Source organism: Orcinus orca, chromosome 3, assembly GCF_937001465.1.
Source record: "Orcinus orca chromosome 3, mOrcOrc1.1, whole genome shotgun sequence".
Classification (NCBI taxonomy): domain Eukaryota; kingdom Metazoa; phylum Chordata; class Mammalia; order Artiodactyla; family Delphinidae; genus Orcinus; species Orcinus orca.
The window spans coordinates 118,361,355-118,382,725 of NC_064561.1; the positions used below are offsets into that span (position 1 = coordinate 118,361,355).

The window sequence follows — 21,371 nt, forward strand, 5'->3', positions numbered from 1 at the left end:
AAAATAGAGAAAACATGCCCAACAATCTTTAAAACCTTCTCTACTGTTACTTGGTTTTATCTTCTTCATTGATTTTTCACCATTAATCTATTGCTTGATTTTAACAATTATAGGTATTGTTTGTTTCCTTTCAGTTGAATTAAGTACCCATCAACCCACGGTATCCTAAACAGAGCAAGTCATTTAAAAATAACATTGTTTTTAACCAATTGTGACAAGGTGTTAAAATCTAATCATTTCAGGGAAATTGATATGTTGCTGGAGAATGAACAAAATCTTCTTCCTATGATTACAATAGAAACAAGAAAATGAAAACATAATTTAGGTTGAGTTGCTAAATACCATTAACAGGAAGAAAAGTGAACAGTGTGTGCATTGTTTTTATCTTGACATAGCCAGCTATATTTAAGAATTTATATTTTACATAGAATTATTGATTTTCTTCATTACAAGAGTAATAAAGAAGAAAACTTAGGAAATATAAAATAAAAGAAGTAAATAAAAAGTATCATAATCCTAGGTTATATATACTTTCATTATCTTTTGTATCATTTACCTACATCTAAAGTTCTATCTATGTCTGTATCTATAGCCATATACAGTCATATAAAGAGTGATAGCAATTTAAATTGCTATTATATACAATTAAATTGCTATTGTAGACAGTTTATATAAAATTGTCTACTTGTGTTTATGTGTATGCATATGTGTGCATAAAACATACTATACATAGCATATTCTTTGATCACTCTTTTTCACTTAGGATATGAAATTAAAATCTTTCCAATTCATTAAAACTTCTTTCCTGACATTATTTAAAATATCAGGCTAACATTCCATCACTTACCTTCATTTTATTCAGCCAGCCCCTATTTTTTTTTTAACATCTTTATTGGAGTATAATTGCTTTACAATGGTGTGTTAGTTTCTGCTTTATAACAAAATGAATCAGCTATACATATACATATATACCCATTTCTCCTCCCTTTTGTATCTCCCTCCCACCCTCCCTATCCCACCCCTCTAGGTGGACACAAAGCCCCGAGCTGATCTCCCTGTGCCATGCAGCTGCTTCTCGCTAGCTATCTGTTTTACATTTGGTAGTGTATATATGTCCATGCCACTCTCTCACTTCATCCCAGCTTACCCTTCCCCCTCCCCATGTCCTCAAGTCCATTCTCTGCATCTGCGTCTTCATTCCTGTCCTGCCCCTAGGTTCTTCAAAACCATTTTTTTTTTTTTTAGATTCCATATGTATTTGTTTTTCTCTTTCTGACTTACTTCACTCTGTATGACAGACTCTAGGTCCATCCACCTCACTACAAATAACTCAATTTCGTTTCTTTTTATGGCTGAGTAATATTCCATTGTATATATGTGCCACATCTTCTTTATCCATTCATCCAATGATGGACACTTAGGTTGCTTCTATGTCCTGGCTACTGTAAATAGAGCTGCAATGAACATTTTGGTACATGACTCTTTTTGAATTATGGTTTTCTCAGGGTATATGCCCAGTAGTGGGATTGCTGGGTCATATGGTAGTTCTATTTGTAGTTTTTTAGGGAACCTCCATACTGTTCTCCATAGTGGCTGTATCAATTTACATCCCCACCAACAGTGCAAGAGGGTTCCCTTTTCTCCACACCCTCTCCAGCATTTATTGTTTGTAGATTTTCTGATGATGGCCATTCTGACTGGTGTGAGGTGATATCTCGTTGTAGTTTTGATTTGCATTTTTCTAATGATTAGTGATGTTGAGCATCCTTTCATATGTTTGTTGGGAATCTATATCAGCCCCTATTTTTGGACATATAAGTTACTTGCAAATTTCCTCTATTATAAACATTTTGGTACATACTCTTCTAACTAAATTTTGTGTACATTCACCATTGTCTCCTTAGACTAAATTCTTAAAAGTAAATGGTTGGGATAAGAGTTATTTGAGAACTTTTACTATCATAAGTATTGTATAGGAAAGGTAAACAGTTTATCATGATGGTTGTTTTAATGAAAAGAAATCTTAATGGGCTTAGATCTACTTAATCACAGTAATGTACATTTGGAGTTATTTGATTTGTATAATAAGAGAAGAAAAATATACTTGGAGAGCAAAAGAAGAGATTGTTGTCCTATCAAATAAGTTTTTTAAATAAGACTGCATCCCCTTTTATTTTCACTTCAACAGTTATTATATAATGCCATAAATCATTTAAAAATGACAAACTATAGATAGGCATATAGAAAGTCCAGTTGGGTAAAAACTGTGAGGAAAAGGCTATTCTATAAAAGTAAGACCAATGAGAGAGGGAGCAGGCATTTTATCAAAGAAAACTTAAAAATGTCTCTAGAGCATCTAGAGTATGGAACAGACTTAGAATGCCTGGGTAAGGAGAGCCTAAGAAGGTTAGATAAATGTAGGAAGTGAGGGAAAGATTAATATGACTCTAATGGAAAGTGAAAGGCTCTTGGACGAATGAGGGAACATTTGCTCTCTTCTTTCCACTTAGCATTAGTTACATGAATGAAGAGAAAGAGACAAAGCATTAAGAATTCATTGAAATTTGTATTTTGATAGGTTGATATTTATTTCTTAAAACTATTAGAACCCCCTGTAGTTTTTAATATTAGCAAATTAGATTGATCAACAAATCTTATTGGCACCTACTATGTGCTAGGCTCATACTGTTTGTTACAAGGAATTACTAGAATAAAGCATAAGGGTTACTACAATGAAATAGAAGGCATGAAACTTTTCTCAAGGAGTTTCAAGTAGATGTCATTGTGTGTGAAGGCTTATTTGGCCACAGTCCCTGCCTGAAGTCATAGGAAAACTGGGTGACACCTTAAGGTAACTTTGTACTCTAGGACAATTTATTTTTCAACATATATCAAAGTATTTATGTGAAGGCAAATTCTGTAATCCATATTACTTAAAGTACAGTGGCAACACATAATTTTTAAATAAGTCATATAATGAGAGAGAATTGGGGCAGAATCCTTTTCAGAATTTAATTTTTCCCTCTGAAAGAATAAAATTCACTGAACTATGATTTAAAATGGACAATAATCAATATTTTCTGTTTATTTTATTTTAATCAAAGCTTGGAAAATAAAGTAGGAGGACACAATTTCAGTTCCTCAGTAAAAGATAGAACCACAGATAAGGGTGTTTTCTTAAGTACTAATCCTGGGAAAATATAGCAAATTTCAAGAATTAGCACCTTCTTTGCATAGTATGTTGATAAATCCCCAGAGTGTCTCTACGTGGTAAAATTATAATTGAGAAATCAGACCCCCAAGTGCTTCATCCAAATCATAGAGAGCAATTGAGTATAGAACTCATTACTGCTACACATCGACACAGTAGCTACTAAATATTTTCAATAACAAGACACATGTTTTTTGTGTCAACTCAGCTCTATTTCAATCAATGTCATTGATTGAATGGCATAAATGGCATAAATCAGCGTGCATCACACAACATGCTCTGGGCTCTGAGGTCAGCTTCCATTAATTATTCAACTACGGAGGTTGAGCTATATTATCTCCACAATGATTTCCTGACCCAAAACTTCCGTGGTAAGTCTCACCTCACAACAAGACATTCTGGTTATCAGGTCATCATGTAGTGAACATTGAAGTGGGGCATTTATGAAATTTACCAATCACCATAATGCCAATGACATTTTTTCTTTCACCTTTCCCCTTTAATAGTGTTTTTAGAGTACTCTATCCATTAGAAGGCTAATGTATGCATTATTCTTGCAATAATCTTGAAATAACCAGTTGAGCTAATACCAATCTCAGTGTTAAATGGGAAAAGGATTCTGTGATAAACACGATGACTATACCAAGGTCATGAATTCCTGCTCAAAGGTGGGCAGAACAGGCATTAAACCTGAAATTTTGTCCCATGCTTTTTCTACAGTCCAGTGTTTGTGTCCAAATTAAAGTGTACCTGTTACACATATGGGGAGGGATACTTTGAAGCAGTGAGAGAACCTGGAGATATAATAACAATAATAATAGTATTAAAACCTCTAGTCCAGTGTTGTCATGCTGAGCATGCTCTTGACATTCTGTAGGAACACATTCTCTAAAGAATTGCATCATGATGTTGTGATCAAGAACTCAGCCATACTGAATTCAAATTCTGACTGTTCTATTTACTATCTCTGTTACTTTGGCCAAGTTGCTTAACCTCTTGATGCCTTCGTTCCTTACCTGTAAAATCCAGGTAATAATAGTACCAACTTCAAAGACGTTTTGTTCAATTTAAGTGAATTGGTATATGTAAGGTTCTTAGAATAGTTCCTGACTTATAAAAGAGCTATGTAGCAGTTATAAAATAAGTAAATAAAAATAGATAGACCTTATAGAGAATTCAAAAGTTACATGCAGAAATCAAGTTTCTAAGTCCCTGGATATTCTTCCATCATTTCAGTCATTAATAACGTTATTGAAATGTCCAATAAATCCTGACCTATTATTTTTATGTCAGGATTTTTTCTGCTTGTGCTTGAATATGCAAACTGGGGCAGTTTAGCTGTCAGCTTTTAATTTTTCAAAATTTTCTTTTCTTCGGTGTATAATTTGACAAATCACCTCATTTGTTATGGGAAAAAAGAGAACTCTATGTTTTATTATTTGAAAATTATGAGTAATGTAAGTAATGTTTGCATAATTAGGAATTGGCCTTTCAGGAATAGAGCTTTTCTTATGCTTACAGCAAATAACTTATGAATTGATTTTTCTTTATAAGATTGCAAAATGGGAATCCTGTAAAGGCATAAGTTGGAATTTATGACAACATATTAATATTAGATTCTCAGATGTGATATATCAACAATAAACTCTTTGTGGCTTTGCATAAAGATGGAATCACAGAGCAGAAAAGAACAGTAGAATCTTCCATTTAATGAATGTTATTGAGCATCTCTGGAGCTGTTCCAGACCCCCAGGGCCTAACCTCCCCTTTATCTATGCCCCCAAGATAAAGAGCCTTGACCTTGAGATAAATTTGGGAACACACACATCAATTGTCATTACACAATGCAGAAAATAATCATCCTGAGAGGAGAACAAAGTGCTGTAGGTATCAAGAGGAGGAAAGGTTACTTCGATTCCTAGGAATCAGATTCGATGGGTGAGATAGCTTTTGAGATGGGCTGGGTTGGAAGTGTACTTCACCAGTAAAATTATTTGGTGGGAACATTTTAAGCAAAATACAGGATGATAAAAGGCACAAAGATGAGAAACATGGGAACCTTCTGGAAGAATTAGCATTAGTGGTTACCTAGATTATTTGGTGTTTGCAGAGATGCTGAGGAGCCAGACAAGAAGGCGGTTTGGGTCTACACTGTATATGGCCTTTAGTCATCCTCTTGAACTATTTCCATAATATAGTTTTCAATGTTATTAACAGTATCATCCCAGGAACATGATTCTGTAATCTCTTTTTATAATGTATAATTGAAGCATACCAACATTATAAAAACAAAACAACACAAAACTCTTATTAACAAAATTTGTGATAATTTTTAAGTAGTACCTCAGGCTTTTCTTTTGAGGATTAAATTGTACTGTTGTTGTTTTTTTTTCCCATTATATTTTTTTCTGCCTCCAAGATAAACCTGTTTTTCAACTCATTAATTATTGTGATTGTTTTCAATAAGACTCGGTCTAATAGGTAGTTGATTTGGAAAAGGCTCAGTGTGGCTTATTGACTGAAATTAGTGTTAATTTCTAACCTAGAATTTATAACCAGAAATTAATTGCTGAAAGGAGCAACTGCAAAGTTTCAAAAATAGTTTTCAGGAGACCCTCCTATGAACAGAAATGTCAATTGACATGTGGAAAATCCCATGAGAAACCACAAAATATTTATATCCATCTGGATGGACACCTAGTCCTGGACACTAAGGAAACTGTTTCAATGAAGACAAATGTTTGGTTTTCCTGTCTGTGAACGTAATCAACTACATATGAAATATATGCAAACTAGATTCTTTGCTAGAGAGAAAATGAAAGATTGGAAAAATACCTTTAGGGCTTTGCTTGGTTTCAAACTTTTGCAATGTTTCCTATTGCTAAGGTACTTTTAGATACTGGCTTGCAAGCCAGTCTGTTCTCTCTTGACCTTCACCTCATGTCTCCCTTCCCCTCTTTGTTTCCTGCCCAATCTTGCCCTCAGATAGAAAGGAGATAAGATTAATAGCCCCCAGTGTTCTAGGAATTGGTCTATAAGATGAGGCTGGAGGAAGGGGAGAAAGGAAATTAATTCTTTCAGCAGCATGAAGAAGGCAGGTAATAACGCCATTGTATTCTGTGCTAGTTAGATCTCCTCTGGACGTCTAATTCTTGTTGCTGTAAGATTTCATTCGTATTGCTATGTTTTAAAAGACCCTGACAAATTTGAATTTATCAAGAGGAGGTTAACAAAAATGATGACCAGGTTGTACGTCGTGATTATGAAATTAAGTGGAGATGTTTGTCTCAGTTAAGAAGAGAATTAGAGGGAATATGTTAGTTGTCTTCAAATATTTGAACGGCTGTTATGTCAAAGAAAGCCACATTATTCCATTGTTTTCCAGACGCTGTCTTTAGGAGAGTGATATGATGTGTTTCTTTGTGAGATTATGAGTTCCCTGCCACTAGAAGTTTTGAAGCAATGTTTAGATTTTTGATTGGCAGGTTGGACTAAGTGACCTTTAATTTCAGTTTGATTTTAAACTTTTATTTATGCAAAGTCGCTTACACCCTGTTTTCTGAACAGGCTGTTTCCTATACTGTTTCTTGACAGTTTGGAAAAGTAGAAGTTAATAGTGTGCATTCACAACTTGAAAATAGCCTCAAGATAGGAAGAATGGGACTTGGGCCCCCTCTGAATAGCCTTGTACCTTTATTCAATTTCATTGCCTTAAAGTTAGACCTGTCCACTTTTTTTTTTATCAGTTGAGTTCCTTAAAGATGTTCCAATTAAGGAAAAATTCATCCTAGGGAGACAAGTTCTGAAGATAGGGAAATTACATTGTCAATGTCATTTGATTAACACCTGAATGTAGATACACTGACTATTTTCTTTTAAAGAAGGTCCTAATGATTCTGAAAAGAAAGCATTTAATTTTAGCTTCTATTTGAACAGGCAGGAAAAAAATCCTCTACAGCAGTCATTAACTCACTGCTGAATAAGTCAGTGGCACATTAGATTAATTGAGCTCTGTATAGGCAAGCAGAGACTGTGCTTTATCGCTTATAGTTAGTGTCCTTGGGATGAGTTCAAGCTACATGAAAAAAATAATTCCCCTTGACCAAAGAGAAACAGATAGATCCACCAGAGATATCTCAGCTCTATTCAAGGTACACCTTCCACTGTTTTTTCCCTTCATCTTTTGAGTTTCAAAAGATATTTTAATTAAGCCAGATGTGTGGATCTGTATTTTGGGAACCCATCATTTCAAAGCCATCATAAAATTTCTGAATTCCTCTTTGGAATATAAGCAGTGAAAAAGGAATGATATTTTACTAAAAGGCTTCTCAGATATCATAAATGTATAAATGTCATGTTTGAAATAACTGTATCATTAAATACTTGCTTGTGCGCATACACACACACACACACACACACATTATATGCCAATATCTTGTAATAAGGTAATTTTCTGTCTTCAAGTAGTCACCATTAATTTTCTTAAACATTGAAGTTTTATATTATTTAATATAAGAATATTATATTCAGTATACAGCCCTACATACCCCCTAGTGGGGTGAGGGTGATGGGCAGGGAAATCTGTTAGTCTAAGGCTGCATCTCCTCAAGCCCACAGCTCAGCCATTTCTTTGTCTCTTGTGTCTTGTGCTTGGGCATCGGTCACTGGAACTTTTACTTGATCTCCATTAATAGTAACTCTATTTCAAGGGAGGTAACTTTCATAGGAAGAAGTCACAAATATAATATTGTCCAATATATTTAAGAAGCATGTTACTAAAGATAGGCTGACAGCATAAAAGAGGATCCTTTAAAAGCCTTATTTTATAAAAAATGAATATTTTATATTGTGTTTAAGATTATGAGCTCTTATTTATTTAATGAAATTATTTGGTCATTTATTTTTGTTTCGTGTTTCTACCGCTGTTCAAATGGAGTCTGATTATTCATTGAAATAGTATTTCTAAGAGAAAAACCCTGAATCCATCCAAATATCATTCAGTAGAGACTTAGTTAAATAAATCATGGTTTATCCATAAAATAAAATATTATTATTGTCCATATTCACTGATAATATTGAGATAGAAAATATGTGCAATATATTAATGAAAGCAAGTTAAAGAACATCATATATTATATAATCCTAGTTTTATTTATAGTATAAATATTTGATTATAATTACATATATTTTTATATATGTATTCAGATGTTTAAGTATTTTTACTTCAAAATTCAGTTTGTTTTGAGTTTTTAGTTGATAATTTAGTTGATTTAATAAATATAATAAATATATTTCTATTTTCTAATGCAAATCTTAACCCATTATAACAAAGGGTTTTTTGCCAACCCCTTAATCACAAAATCTCTTCTGACATTAGCATTTTATGTGCAGTGATTCCGTGGTTTCTTTAAATGGATGCTATCTCTGGGATTTGCGCCAGTATTGCTGACTTATCCATTATTTTTTCGGTTTTGGTTCTTTTGGTTTTAACAGATTTACTTTTTAGATTAGCTCATTTGTCCAGACTTATGGGAATGAATTGAGGGTGAAGTGAGCAGTTGCCCACACGTAAATAAAGCAGAAATCCATAGAATATGAGCCTGGTGGTATTAGCTTCCTTCTGTCAGTTGCTGTGAAACAGAACAATATAGGTGTTTAACCATCTGAAATTCACATATGATAAGCAAGTAACCTCAGCTGCATGGCTCTTCTGTCACATTAAACAGCATTCTTCTTCCAGAACTATTCCCTCCTCTCCTGTATTGTTTTCAAAAAATTATGAATTAATTTTATTGGAAATTGATAAATGTGAGCAGCCATTTATATTAACTTCTGACCTGCTTTATCCTTCACAAGTTTCTTCTATTTGGCCATGAATTTTCTTTGACTACCTTAGGTTTAATTCCCAATTCTCTTTTTAGATGGCTTCCAGTAATGTAAAACAGCCATTAAATTCACTTACTGGACTTCATTTTCTCATGTCTAAAACTGGATAGCTTTCCAAAAATATTTACTCAGTACTAATTTTGTGCACTATACAAAACTGAAACATAACCACTGCCTTTGAAAGAAGGAGCACGGATAATGTCCAGCTTGGGAACAAGGTTGGAAAATATTATTGCCATTTTGTTTAGAACTGGCTTTAGGTTATAGTTAAAAAGCTAGTGGGGGATGTTTGGAGGCAGCTAAATCAGGAAACTAAAATAAATACTAAAGAAATGAGGGTGGTGAGACTTGCATTCAGTCTACAATGATGAGGTGAATTTGGATAGGGAGGGAGGGCACATTGAATAAACAAAGGATTTTTCAGGACAGTTGTATAAATACATGAAATGTTGAATTATAGGCTTTTGTAATGTTAAATCACCTAGCCTAAAGATCTTTAGTGCTTCCTTTAAGTAGCAAAATGTGTCCTAATTACGTCCCCAAAGTCTCTTTAATACTAGCTGGGGCATGAATATAGGCCTATTACTTAAGGCATATTACTTCCCAGCTACCCAATACTCTGGGAATACTTTGTAAATTACATATGTTTTTTACTTAGTAGAAAAAAATGAAACCAAAGCTTTCATTTATTCTTTATTATTTTCCCCATTTGTACCTCTTTCAAAATGAGAAAATCACAAATGCATTAATTGCTGTTAACATGATTAACTGTATAAGTAGCTTGTAAAACTCATGTGAGCTATATTACTACTAAACTTTAGAAAGTGCATTTTTGTGGTTCTATTTTAATGAATGCATTTAATTAATAAACTATAGTTTGATGCTTTTTGAGTTACTTTAAAATCACAGATTTATTTTTTCATGAGATTTATTTTTTCATGCTCTAATTGTCATTAGAGCAATCATTGTCTTTTCAAATATTATTCCTTTTCTCTCCTGCCCCAAGAAAGAAAATATGATTATATAGTTATATAAGTTATTATATATGATTATATATAAATTTATATAACTAAAATATAGATGACATTTAAGGCTTTCTCTTTGGCAAGTCTAGTAATGTAGCATAATGAAGCAACTAAATTTTGTTGAGTAACACAGAGGACTGTATTAGATATTTATACATATTTTCTTTCTTTCTTTTGACCAATATTTATTGAGCCCTGCAGTGTTATAGGTATTATTATAAAAACTGTAGTTATAAGGGTAAGCAAAAGAGGCACACTCCTGCCCTCATGAAACTCCTAGTCTAACGGAAGAGACTAGTAAACATACAAATACATACTTACAGGCTAACTACATGTATACATAATTATATTTTATGTACTACACAGTATTAACTGTATTCAAATAAATGCTGTCCTCCAAATCTAGCACAAGAATCAAACTGCATGTGGAAGAATGATAGAACAGAGAAGGCTTTGTAATTCTCTGAACATTTTCTCTGCAAATCCATTGATTGCTGCTCCTCACGGTGACCCAATTATTCTGCAGTTCTGAGAGTGGAGAACGGACCACATAGTATGCTGTCTGAAGTCTTTGGCCAGGAGAGACGAACACTTCTCTTCATACTTTCACAAAAAAGGAGTTGGTAATAGCAACTTTTAAGTCCTGAGGCTTGTCCTCATTGGGCCATTGGCCAAGAACAAACAAATCAACAAACAATAAAACAAAGATCATGTAAACTAATAAAACCTCTTTCTAAATACTTCTCTGTTTACTTCCAGAGACAGCTCCACAACTTACTTAAATGACTGAATTCACAAATTTTAAATGTTAATTTTCTCTTCTTTGTTTTAGTACTAACACACACGTACACACACACACACACACACACACACACACACATTTATAGCATTTAACCTCTAGGCAGGCATGAATAATCATGCATACATATCATCGTTATTTTTGCATCACTGCAGTTGAATAAAAACATTCTAAAATGTTGTGAGAGTACAAGAATACATACTTCTTGTTGCTTTGCTCATGGAAATAATAAATTACATAGATAATTGTATATTTGCAAAGCATATTTGTGCATAATTAACTAGATTTATAGTATAGCAAACAAAATGATCCATAAGTCAATATGAACTAACATCTCTATGTAAAATAGATTATCACGTGCTAAGAAATGTATTTTATGTATTTCATAATGAGCTTTTCCTATTTGATGGTGAGCGATGCTGGGCTGGGTATAGAATTGCTTTAAATGGATAGAATTTCCAAGGTGTGAAAGTTTCCTTAAAACACCCAAGGATAAGACAAAAAGAAAAAAAAAAAAACCCAGGAGATAACAAAATTGTTGAGACCACATGAAGAGACTAGAGCCTGTTCAATGAAGAAGTATGTGTGTGTTTTGCTAGCACATGTATATCAGGGTAATACAAAACTCACTGGGTTTGTGTAGTTATTGTACTTGACAGTTGATCCTGTGAGCAAAGGAGAAAGGTGAGGGAGGGAGGAAAGAGGGAAGGGAAGGAAAATCTGTAGGATGCCTTCTTCTCCTTCGGTTAAGCACCAACCCAGTTCATGAACATGTACACTGCCAGACTGTCCTGAAAAAATTGTGACCAACTTCAGAATCAGAGGAATAGGTTTATTGTATCAAAATGTGGTGGTAAACTCTGTGGAAAAATAAAAATTTGCTGAAAGTGCAGCTGCCCTCAAAGCACAGCCCTAGACTGTATGTATTTCCGGTCTCGCCTGCCTCAGAGATGATTAATTTCTCAGGCGTTCTAATATATTTTAAATGGGAACAACAAAACTGGTTACCATTAGGGTTGAATGCCATTAGTTGCAAATAAGAGAAAGCTCAACTAAAACTAGATAAATAATAAACTGCAAGTATTTTTCCTCAGAGCTAGAAGTCTAGAGTAAGGTCACGATATGATTCAGTGGCTCAATAATATCATCAGTAATCTAATTTCGTTTTGTTTATCTACTCAGTCTTTGAGAATTGGCTTCTTTCTAAAGCTCGCTCCCATCATGGTTGCAAGATGTCTACCAATTTGCTTCTAGGGCCGCAGACTTCCTGGTCCTTACCTAAAGAAGTGAGAGAGATGGTTATTTGCAGATACTTCCGCAGAAGAAAGTGTCTTTCCAAGAGCTCTCCTCACCCAAACACCTACAAACCTGTCCTTACACATTATTGTCTCCAGTTGGATCATATACCTACCTAGACCAATAACTGTGGCCAGGAAAAGGGAAAAGATTTACTTAGTTCTGAGATACAGACTCTCTCTCTAAATCCAAAGCAAGAATCATCTTCCCCGAAGGCATCAATGTAGATACCCAAACCTGAAGATGTTAAAGAGAAAGAGCATTGAAAGTCAGTGAAACAACCACAGAGTACATTGCAAAGGGTTTTCTACAAGCCTGCTAATTTACTGCTGCAGTTCCAACATTTGGACCCATGGCTCTGCAATAAACTTTTTATGGATAGAGCCATAATTCTCAATACTTAGTGTTCATAACAGTTACCTGCTGAGCTTTTTAAAAATGCAAAAACCTGGGCTAACACCCAGAATTCAAATTCATTAGATCTGTGGCATTTTAACAAAATCCCAGGTGATTCTGTTATGGGCAATAAGAGGACCACACTGAGTTAAATTCTGTATATTAGATATATAATTTCACTCTCTCTTTTCCTACCATCACCGTAATTTCAGTACATTCGTCTACATTGTCACCAGGCAGAACAATACAGAGTTGTTAGTTTGCTTTTATTTCTTTTGGTGCATGTCTTTTTAATTTCCAGGATTAGAGGAACTTGCATGTGACACAGACGTGTGTGTGTGTGTGTGTGTGTGTGTGTGTGTGTGTGTGTGTTTATTTGCTGATTCATGAATTCCAAGAAGCAAATAGGAAGAGTAAGGAATCATTTAGGTATCATGAAATTACTTCTATGATCCTTAATTTCACTTAAATGTCACAAAATAGACCACTGTCCACTTTGAAGTTTATTTGTACTTCTGGGGCTCTTGCTGCCACCTGTTCATAGTTCATGATGCTTTGTTTGGTAATGCAGTTAGCTTACAAAGCCATCTTTGCCAGCGATAACTGAAATGGTGAATTAATACCAATCCTAACCCTGAACGTGCCTTTGTGAATATGTGTGTGTATTTTAATAGTATGTATATTGGTTAATAGTATGAATATGTTTAGTAGTATGAATATAGTTACATCTGCAAGTTATGAGGAACCACCACTATGGAGATGTTTCAAAGAAATACAGTTCTGTGCAGACTTGGGTACCTGCTGATTCTAATATTGTTTTTTTGTTTGTTTTAAATATTTATTTATTTTATTTATTTATTTTTGGCTGCATCAGGTCTTTATGGCAGCATGCAAGATCTTTCTGTTGCAGCGCAAGGGCTCTTAGTTGTGGCGTGCAGGTTTTTCTCTCGCTAGTTGTGGTACACAGGCTCCAGAGCACATGGGCTCTGTAGTTTGCAGCATGCGTGCTCTCTAGTTGAGGCATGTAGGCTCAGTAGTGGCGCACGGGCTTAGTTGCCCCCCCGGCATGTGGGATCTTAGTTCTCCGACCGGGGATTGAAACTGCATCCCCTGCATTGGAAGGCAGATTCTTTACCACTGGACCACCAGGGAAGTCCCTCTAATATTGTTAATTTGTTACAAACGTGCTTTCAGGTATTATAGGCTCAAGTGTAGGGTAGTACACCCCAGGAGCTTTGGCTTTAAGACTATCTAATTGCTATGACTCCTGTAAGTTTAGAATTGTCTTTACTTCTGTGCTTGCTAGTCCTTTCCTAAAATTTCTTGCTTATCCATATATAATGGAGGAATAAATCTTAGCCCTTGTGATATTTCTTTCTTAGGCATCACAGGCTTGGTATGTTTTGTTTAACCTCCTAGTCAGTCCCTCTCCTGCCTATGTCTATTCCTGGATTGTAAGGGACTTGAAGATGTTTCCAAGGGACCACTTCATTTCTTAAAGGGATTTCTCCTGTGGCCCTTACATCCAGTTTTTGTTTTTGTTTTTTCTCTTAGGCTAAGTCCAAGAAACATTATCCGAAATCTAGCCAGTCCTTATTCCATGATCCTTTCTCCCATTTCCTTTTCTCTTTTAGTGGATACTGAATTAGCACTTTGTGAGACAGTAAGGCACAGTGGAAAGAGTTTGTTTTTAAAGTCACGTGAGCTTGAATTCAAACTGACCTTAGGCAAATTGTTCAGTCACTCTGAATCTCTGTATCTTCATCTATCAAATAAGAGTATATTTCATCTCATCAGTTGCTTTATAAATTCAGTTCACATACACAAAGTGACCAGCTATACGTGTAAGCTTTTTTATTCTTGTTCCTTTTGAATCTCCAGACTTTTACCAGCAATGACCCATCTAAGTCAGCACTTCTACAAGCCCCTGTGGTATTTTCCTAAAAGGGAGTTCCTGGAAGCTACCAACAGTTTTCCTCTTTGAACATGTTGCGAAGTACTTTGGACATGATAAAGCAGCAAACAGCTTTTAAATATTTATGTTCTCCACACCATGTATGCCAAGTGTGTTTGCTCTATTTTTTTCTTTTTCTTTTTTTTTTTTTTTTGGTGCCAAGGAGACAAGCCAAACAGTGTGAGAGGAAAATACTGTCGGGACACAAAGTAAGCTTGTCTAATGTGTACTCTGTGCGGATGTAACCCTAATGGAAAATAGTGGAGACTGCTCCCTAGTTACACAGTGATACCTTGAGGAACAAATCACCTGGAAACAAAACTCCTTTATAAGCAATTCAGCTGAGTAAATTTTTATTTTAAAACTTCATGAATCAAATGAAGTAGTACGAGCTAGAGTAATATAATTCAACAGTAATATTCTGATAAAGCTGCAATTGTGCACAGAGCAGAAATATCTTCTCACAGAGCATGTCTGTTAGTATAAAGATGAAGACATGCATTCTAGGCAAAATTGTGACGCTATTTCACTTTTGCAACACCATGCTCCATCCTCCACATACACGCAGCAGATTATTACCCTTGGAGTTGTGCTGCTCTCAAAAATGTCCCCTTTTAAAGAAGGAATCAAAATGATTCACACTTTGAGTTATAGTTCATGTTACATTATATTGATTACTTAGTCGTGTCTCAATCCTGGCTACAAGTTAGTACCATGGAGAGAGACTCTGGCTCATTTGGTTTGAGGTGGGCCCAGAGTTTGGCAATTCTTGTATAGATGCGGGATTATGAACCACTGCTTTAGCATAAAGTTATATTCTTGTAATGTGACCTCTCCTTTTGTAATATCCATGCTTATCCATGTGTGCTTGGGGTCAACCTTTAAAATGCAGGTTCCTGTGGCTTCAACACAGAATCACCACTACTGAATCTTGAAGTTTGTGGTACACATGAGTTGAGTGTGTTTGTGTGTGTATGTGACGGGGAGAGAGAGAGAGAGAGAATCTTTGTGTTTAACCAACACACATAGTGATTCTGAGTCACTCTAAGGTTTAATAATTCCTACCTTTTTATAATTTCTAACTCATGGAACAGAATTTTTGACTGTCAACAATACCTTTTAATTCCTCTTTGCTAATAGAAAATTCCCACAAAGTGGATGGTTGAGGTATTTATGTTATATACAATTTATATTTTAAACAATATTATTTATAATAATTATAATAATTTCCACTCAAGCTAAAAAAGTTCAACCTTGTTTGCAAAAGGACAGAAAATTCAAATTCAGACAACCAAATGGTCTTTTCTAATGCTTGCTTATTTTAAAGTATGAGAGTTTTTAAATGTTAATTTAATGTAAGTACTATCCATTTATCTGTCATTATCTAATTATCTAATGAAAAATATCTAATGTATATACAAAATTTCAAGTCAGAGACTTTTAGTCATTATTTAGAAATGTGAAATATATTTATGTTCAATCTCAATTTCTCTTTCTCTCTCTCTGCCCCATCTCTCTCTCCCTCTCACCTCACTCCTTCCCTCTCATCTCACTCACTCCCTCTCTTTGTTCCCACCTCATCTCTTTTCCTCTATCAAAGCATCAGATGAAGAGCCAACTTCAGCAGGTAAAGTTCCTATGCTGTAAAGATTATTCCTATTTATTTTAATGCCCTTAATAATATAGACCATTTGAAATGTATTTGTTCAGGTTTCAACCACAAAACTGGCACAGTTTTATTTATTTACTTTATTTCTTGAACCCATTATGCAGTCCCAGACTAAATGAAGTTCATTATGAGTTTTAAATAAAAAGAGAAAATAATTGAAAATGAACTGTCACAGAGGAAATCATAACACAAAAAATCACATCACTATTACAGAATAAGGAAATTTGGAAAATTAAAACATTGAGAAAAATGCCAATAAGTAATAAATGGGGAGAAAAAAACTAAAATGATAAAATGCAGAAAAATAATAAAATGAGGAGACTGAAATTAAAAAGAGGAAAATGATAGGCTTCCCTGGTGGCGCAGTGGTTGGGAGTCCACCTGCCGATGCAGGGGACACGGGTTCGCGCCCCAGTCCGGGAAGATCCCACATGCCGTGGAGCAGCTGGGCCCGTGAGCCATGGCCGCTGAGCCTGTGCGTCCAGAGCCTGTGCTCCGCAACGGGAGAGGCCACAACAGTGAGAGGCCCGCGTACCGCAAAAAAAAAAAAAAGAGGAAAATGATAAAACATACTTTCAGAAATATGACTTACTATGGTAGAATACTGCATTATCAAATACGACTGACATTGAATATGATATTCATTTAAGTTTAAGGATAAAAATCATGTTGTTGCCTTAAATATTCACTTTCGTTAAGAAAATAATTTTTGCAGTTATAACTTAATGATACTGAAACTTGGCATCATGACTGTGCTTCTCATCCATCTAATCAGCATTGATCAAGAACAGGCTCAGGTCTGAACTAAATACTGTGAGGAATGCAAATGGTAGAGAAGGCATGGTATTTTCAACTTGGTTCTAGGACAGTGGGATGGGTCAAAGACCAGGCACATTTATAAGGAGAAAGCAGGCACCACAGCCAATCTGGTTAGCAAATAATAAAAGGCCCAGGCTAGCAGACTAGCAACATCAACAAAAAGGGATAAAGCCCTCCATCTCAGGTTACTGAAGCTAATGGACAAAAATGGGGCTTGATTGTATAGGAAATGGGGAATGTAGCCCAGTTATTGGAACTCAGGTACAGAATAGGGTCTTTTCAATTCATAGACCTAACTTATTTCAATTGGTAGGAGACTTCTTGATTTCTACGTTCTTCTAGAACTGGGCAGGGATTTTTACCTGTAAAAGTGGTTCAAAACATCAAAAATTCAATGGAAGAAAATGAAATAGACATCTTAACAAATATCTTTGGTAAACTCCAAGGATGCCATATTGTATTATACTCATTATCACTGCCTTGAAATGGAATCACAGAAGATAAACTCTCAGTTAATGTTTCATTTTCATAATATTGTTAGATAGTTTATAACCTGATTTGGATGATAAGAACTCCCTATAATTTTCTCCTACTCTAGTCAGTATCATGTAGCCTATTTTTAGGAACAACCTAATCACATGACTCAGTAGCAGACTTATGTGTTGTTATGAGTTTCCTCTGCCTAGTTTCTGACTTCTTTTTGCCCTGACTTGAGGCTTTAGTGTTGACAGCGTTGCTCAAAGACTCTGTCTTTCTCAGCCTTAGTTGAATTTTCTCTTGGTGTGAGTACCAGGCCTTGTGAGCCTATGCTTTTCTAGAGCAGTTTCATTCCTCTAATATTCTTACACCTCATTCCTAGCTATGTTGCCTGCCAAGCAGTTTTGGTGACTTTGCAAAAGAATTATTATTTTTGCATGATGAAGATTAATTTTAATTTAATGTAAGTAATACATATAACTATTTCTTGGTATAATTTTCTTATTTTAAAATTATTTTAATAATTTCTCTGCTTATTAAGAAACTCTTTTGTAAATGCAACTGAACATTTTTCCCCAAATATTTATTTGACTCTAGAGTGATCTGAACATCATAGAGTTTAAATTATGTTTCTAAAATAGTTTTGTTTTCATATATGACCAGATGTTTTTGTTGTGATTTTAGCATAGATGATTAGAATAGAGCAAATGTATTAAGTAATATTTTAACTAAATAGTTTCACATACAGATTACATTAACATTAAAAAAATTTGCATTTAGTAAAGCAGACATTCCTTTTATATAAAACTGCCAATGGGAGCCAAATGTTCTTCCGTTAATTTTATCAAAGTGTATAATAAAAAGTATTATTGTGTAGTTGTATTAAAACTTTTGACATGATATTATGAGATTTATAAAGGCTTGATTTCATAAGGAATATGAATGATTGTGGAAAGTGGATTGTGATTTTGTTTTAGCGTTTTTTTGGTACTTCTTGCCCCCAATTTTTTCAGCAACTGTTTTTCTCAATTAAATATTTATTATTCTGTTTATGTGTCTTTTTCAGTAATATTTATCAAAATATATCTTTTATTTTAAACTATTACCCAAAATATATTTAATATATTGTTGATAGTCTCTGTTTTTACTTTCATCTCCTTCCATCAACAGTTTAGCTAGAATGATCTTTCCCAAACTCAGACTCCTTTAATTTATCTTTTTGATCCTTCTTTAATTTATCTTTCTTTCTGTTATTTCTCCATTCTGTTTAAATGATCAGTGAAATGCAATCATCTGTTTGCCACAGAAATTGTACCTGAATTAAACTTTCATATGTCCCCACATGATATCTTTATCAGTTTCACATTCTTCCTTCAGCTTCATGGCATAATTGGACTGTAACTTCTTCTAATAATACTTCAGTTTCTTTAACTTAAATAATTCAGATATTTCTAATAGATCTGCTACTCCTCAAAGTTCAACAGTAGAAGGAATAAAGTAAATAAGGATGTTTCTTGCTGCCAGATAGTCACAGGCTCATGATCACCAGTTGTTAATATATGAACATTATAAGTTATGAATATTATAAGTTAAAAATTAATATTTTAAAAAACAAATATATACATGGTTTATCTAAGTGTGCAGGTGCCTAGTGGATACTACTGAATGATACTATTTATTAAATATTTGCAATGTATGGATAATATATAGCAAATCTAAGTTATTTTTACCCCAGAGGTACACAGAATTGGATTAATTATAATTCAATAATCATGAAAAATTCTCATTGTCCAGAATATTTTTTAGAGAAAATAATAGGTTTCTGTCTGGACTAGCATATAGTATAAAAAAAATTAGAAAGAGACAATATAACTCTGAGAAAATTAATGAGATATTAGATAGTGTTTTACTTGTGTTATAATGCTGCAAAGTGATTGTGCTTTTCTCTTTCCAATAGAGTGTATTTGATTTGACTTATATTTAGAATTTTTATAACTGCCATCATTAAAACAGACAAGTGATTCCTCTACTCTGTTACCATATGTTTCTGTTTACAATATTTTTATGCTTCACTCTGTCCTTAGTCATTTTTTCAAATATACGTAATTTCCCTTATTTGAACCTCTAAATTGCCATGCAAAAAGCAAGTGCTTAGTAACTGCTTTTTTGGTGTTGATTTATAGAGGGGATGCATAATATGTCACATCTGTGTTTCTACTCATGGAGATGTATCCCCTTATCAAATATGGAGCATCCATTTGTTAATTATTTTCATCTTCAAATGTTCTGATGGGATGCATTAGCCCAGAGCAACATGTTTGTAGTATCTGGGTTACTAGGGCAGTTTCACCCAACACCTGTTTCTGTAACTACCAGAAGCTTCTTCTTATTTATCTTAGTTGAATCTTATGTTCAGGTATTTAAACATCTTATCATTGAGTACAAAAACACATCTATGAACTGTACAAGAAATTCCTTCAAACTAAGTTATATCCTAAGATCTAATTATAAACTAATGAGATTCATTCTGTGAAAGAAACCATAACAGATACCGTACCTCCAAATGAGTCATGTTTAGAGGTGATAGATGTAACCCAATTATGTTGCTGTTGCTCAAATAATTTTGGTAACTCTCTTTTGAAATTTCCTTCAGATATTGCAACATCAGTTATTCCCTTTTATAGTCTCAGAACTGTGCTACTATATTCATCAGACACTGGTCTAAAAAATAGGCCTTCAAAAACAAAGATTTGCAAATATTAAGAGAGTGCATGTGTGTGTGTGTGTGTGTGTGTCTGTAGGTGTAAGACACAGATCCGTTTATAACTTTAATAACACTCTTTAATAGAGTTAAGTCAGTGGCTGCTTCTCCCATGTTGCACAAATCCAATTTCTATTTATCTTCTATTTAAATTTCATAATAAGGAGAGATTTGATAAACTGATTACACCAATGCCTTTGTCTGTGTTCTTTAAGAAATTAAGACATTTACATTAGAAAAATGACTGCTACAAATGAACTAATCCATATAAAATTTAATTTATTAACTATAAGGTCTATCAAATTAGGCTTATTGTCATATAAATTTCTTCATTCCTCTTTATTTTTTTGTCTTATTAGCTATTATTTTACCTCTCTATAAATACCATTTATTCATCAAATTAATGAAATCTTTATAAGAATTAAAAGAGGACTAGAAATGGAAAATGTTACTGAATGGGATCAATCAGTCCGAAAATGACACAGTTGAGATACTGTAGCTGTACAATAGATCAGTGGCTAAAATTAATAAAACCACAACATACTATTTTTTGTTTATACCACCTCAGAAGCAAATCTTGATTTTTTTTCTTTTTTTTTCTTCTCTTGCTTAAAGGGAGATTTTTAATTGCTCTAATTGTCATTTGTCATTTTTTAATATCAAAGAAAGAGACTGAGTTTGAATTTGTATAAAAGTAGTTATTAATACTGTTAGCTCATATAATAACAAAAAATACGATTAGAAAAAATGGAATTTTCAAATGAATGTAAAAGGAAAATCTTTTTAGCAATCAGCTATGTTAAAACACTAAAGTGCAAAAGCCATACTGTTCTTCACATGTTTATAAAGTTAAAATTTCATAATTTACTTAAATGTAAAAGTGCATTTCTGGCCTATTAATATCAGATCCCAATTGGTAGTGATGATACAGGTTACTGCCTAGATACAGTAGTTTATAGTAGGCTCTTGTGACCTCTGTGATGCCCATCAGAGGTGGAGACAGTGTTGATTCAGCACAGCAGAACTTCATCATTTTTACTAGCTCCTTTTAAATCTTTTAGTATGTTTAATCTTTTAA

The 21,371-nt window shown here is 34.0% G+C and overlaps 1 protein-coding gene across 3 annotated transcripts in view; it reads left to right on the top strand.

The window, feature by feature from the left end:
- Positions 1 to 21,371, top strand: part of EDIL3 (EGF like repeats and discoidin domains 3) — a 429,504-nt gene that overhangs the window by 137,837 nt on the left and 270,296 nt on the right. The window contains exon 3 of one of the 3 annotated variants that reach the window (XM_004281631.3): positions 16,168 to 16,194. The exons of the other annotated variants lie outside the window; for them this stretch is intronic. Within the exon in view, the coding sequence (XP_004281679.1) occupies positions 16,168 to 16,194 (27 nt within the window). The remainder of the gene's footprint in view (positions 1 to 16,167; positions 16,195 to 21,371) is intronic. 3 annotated transcript variants of the gene reach the window in all.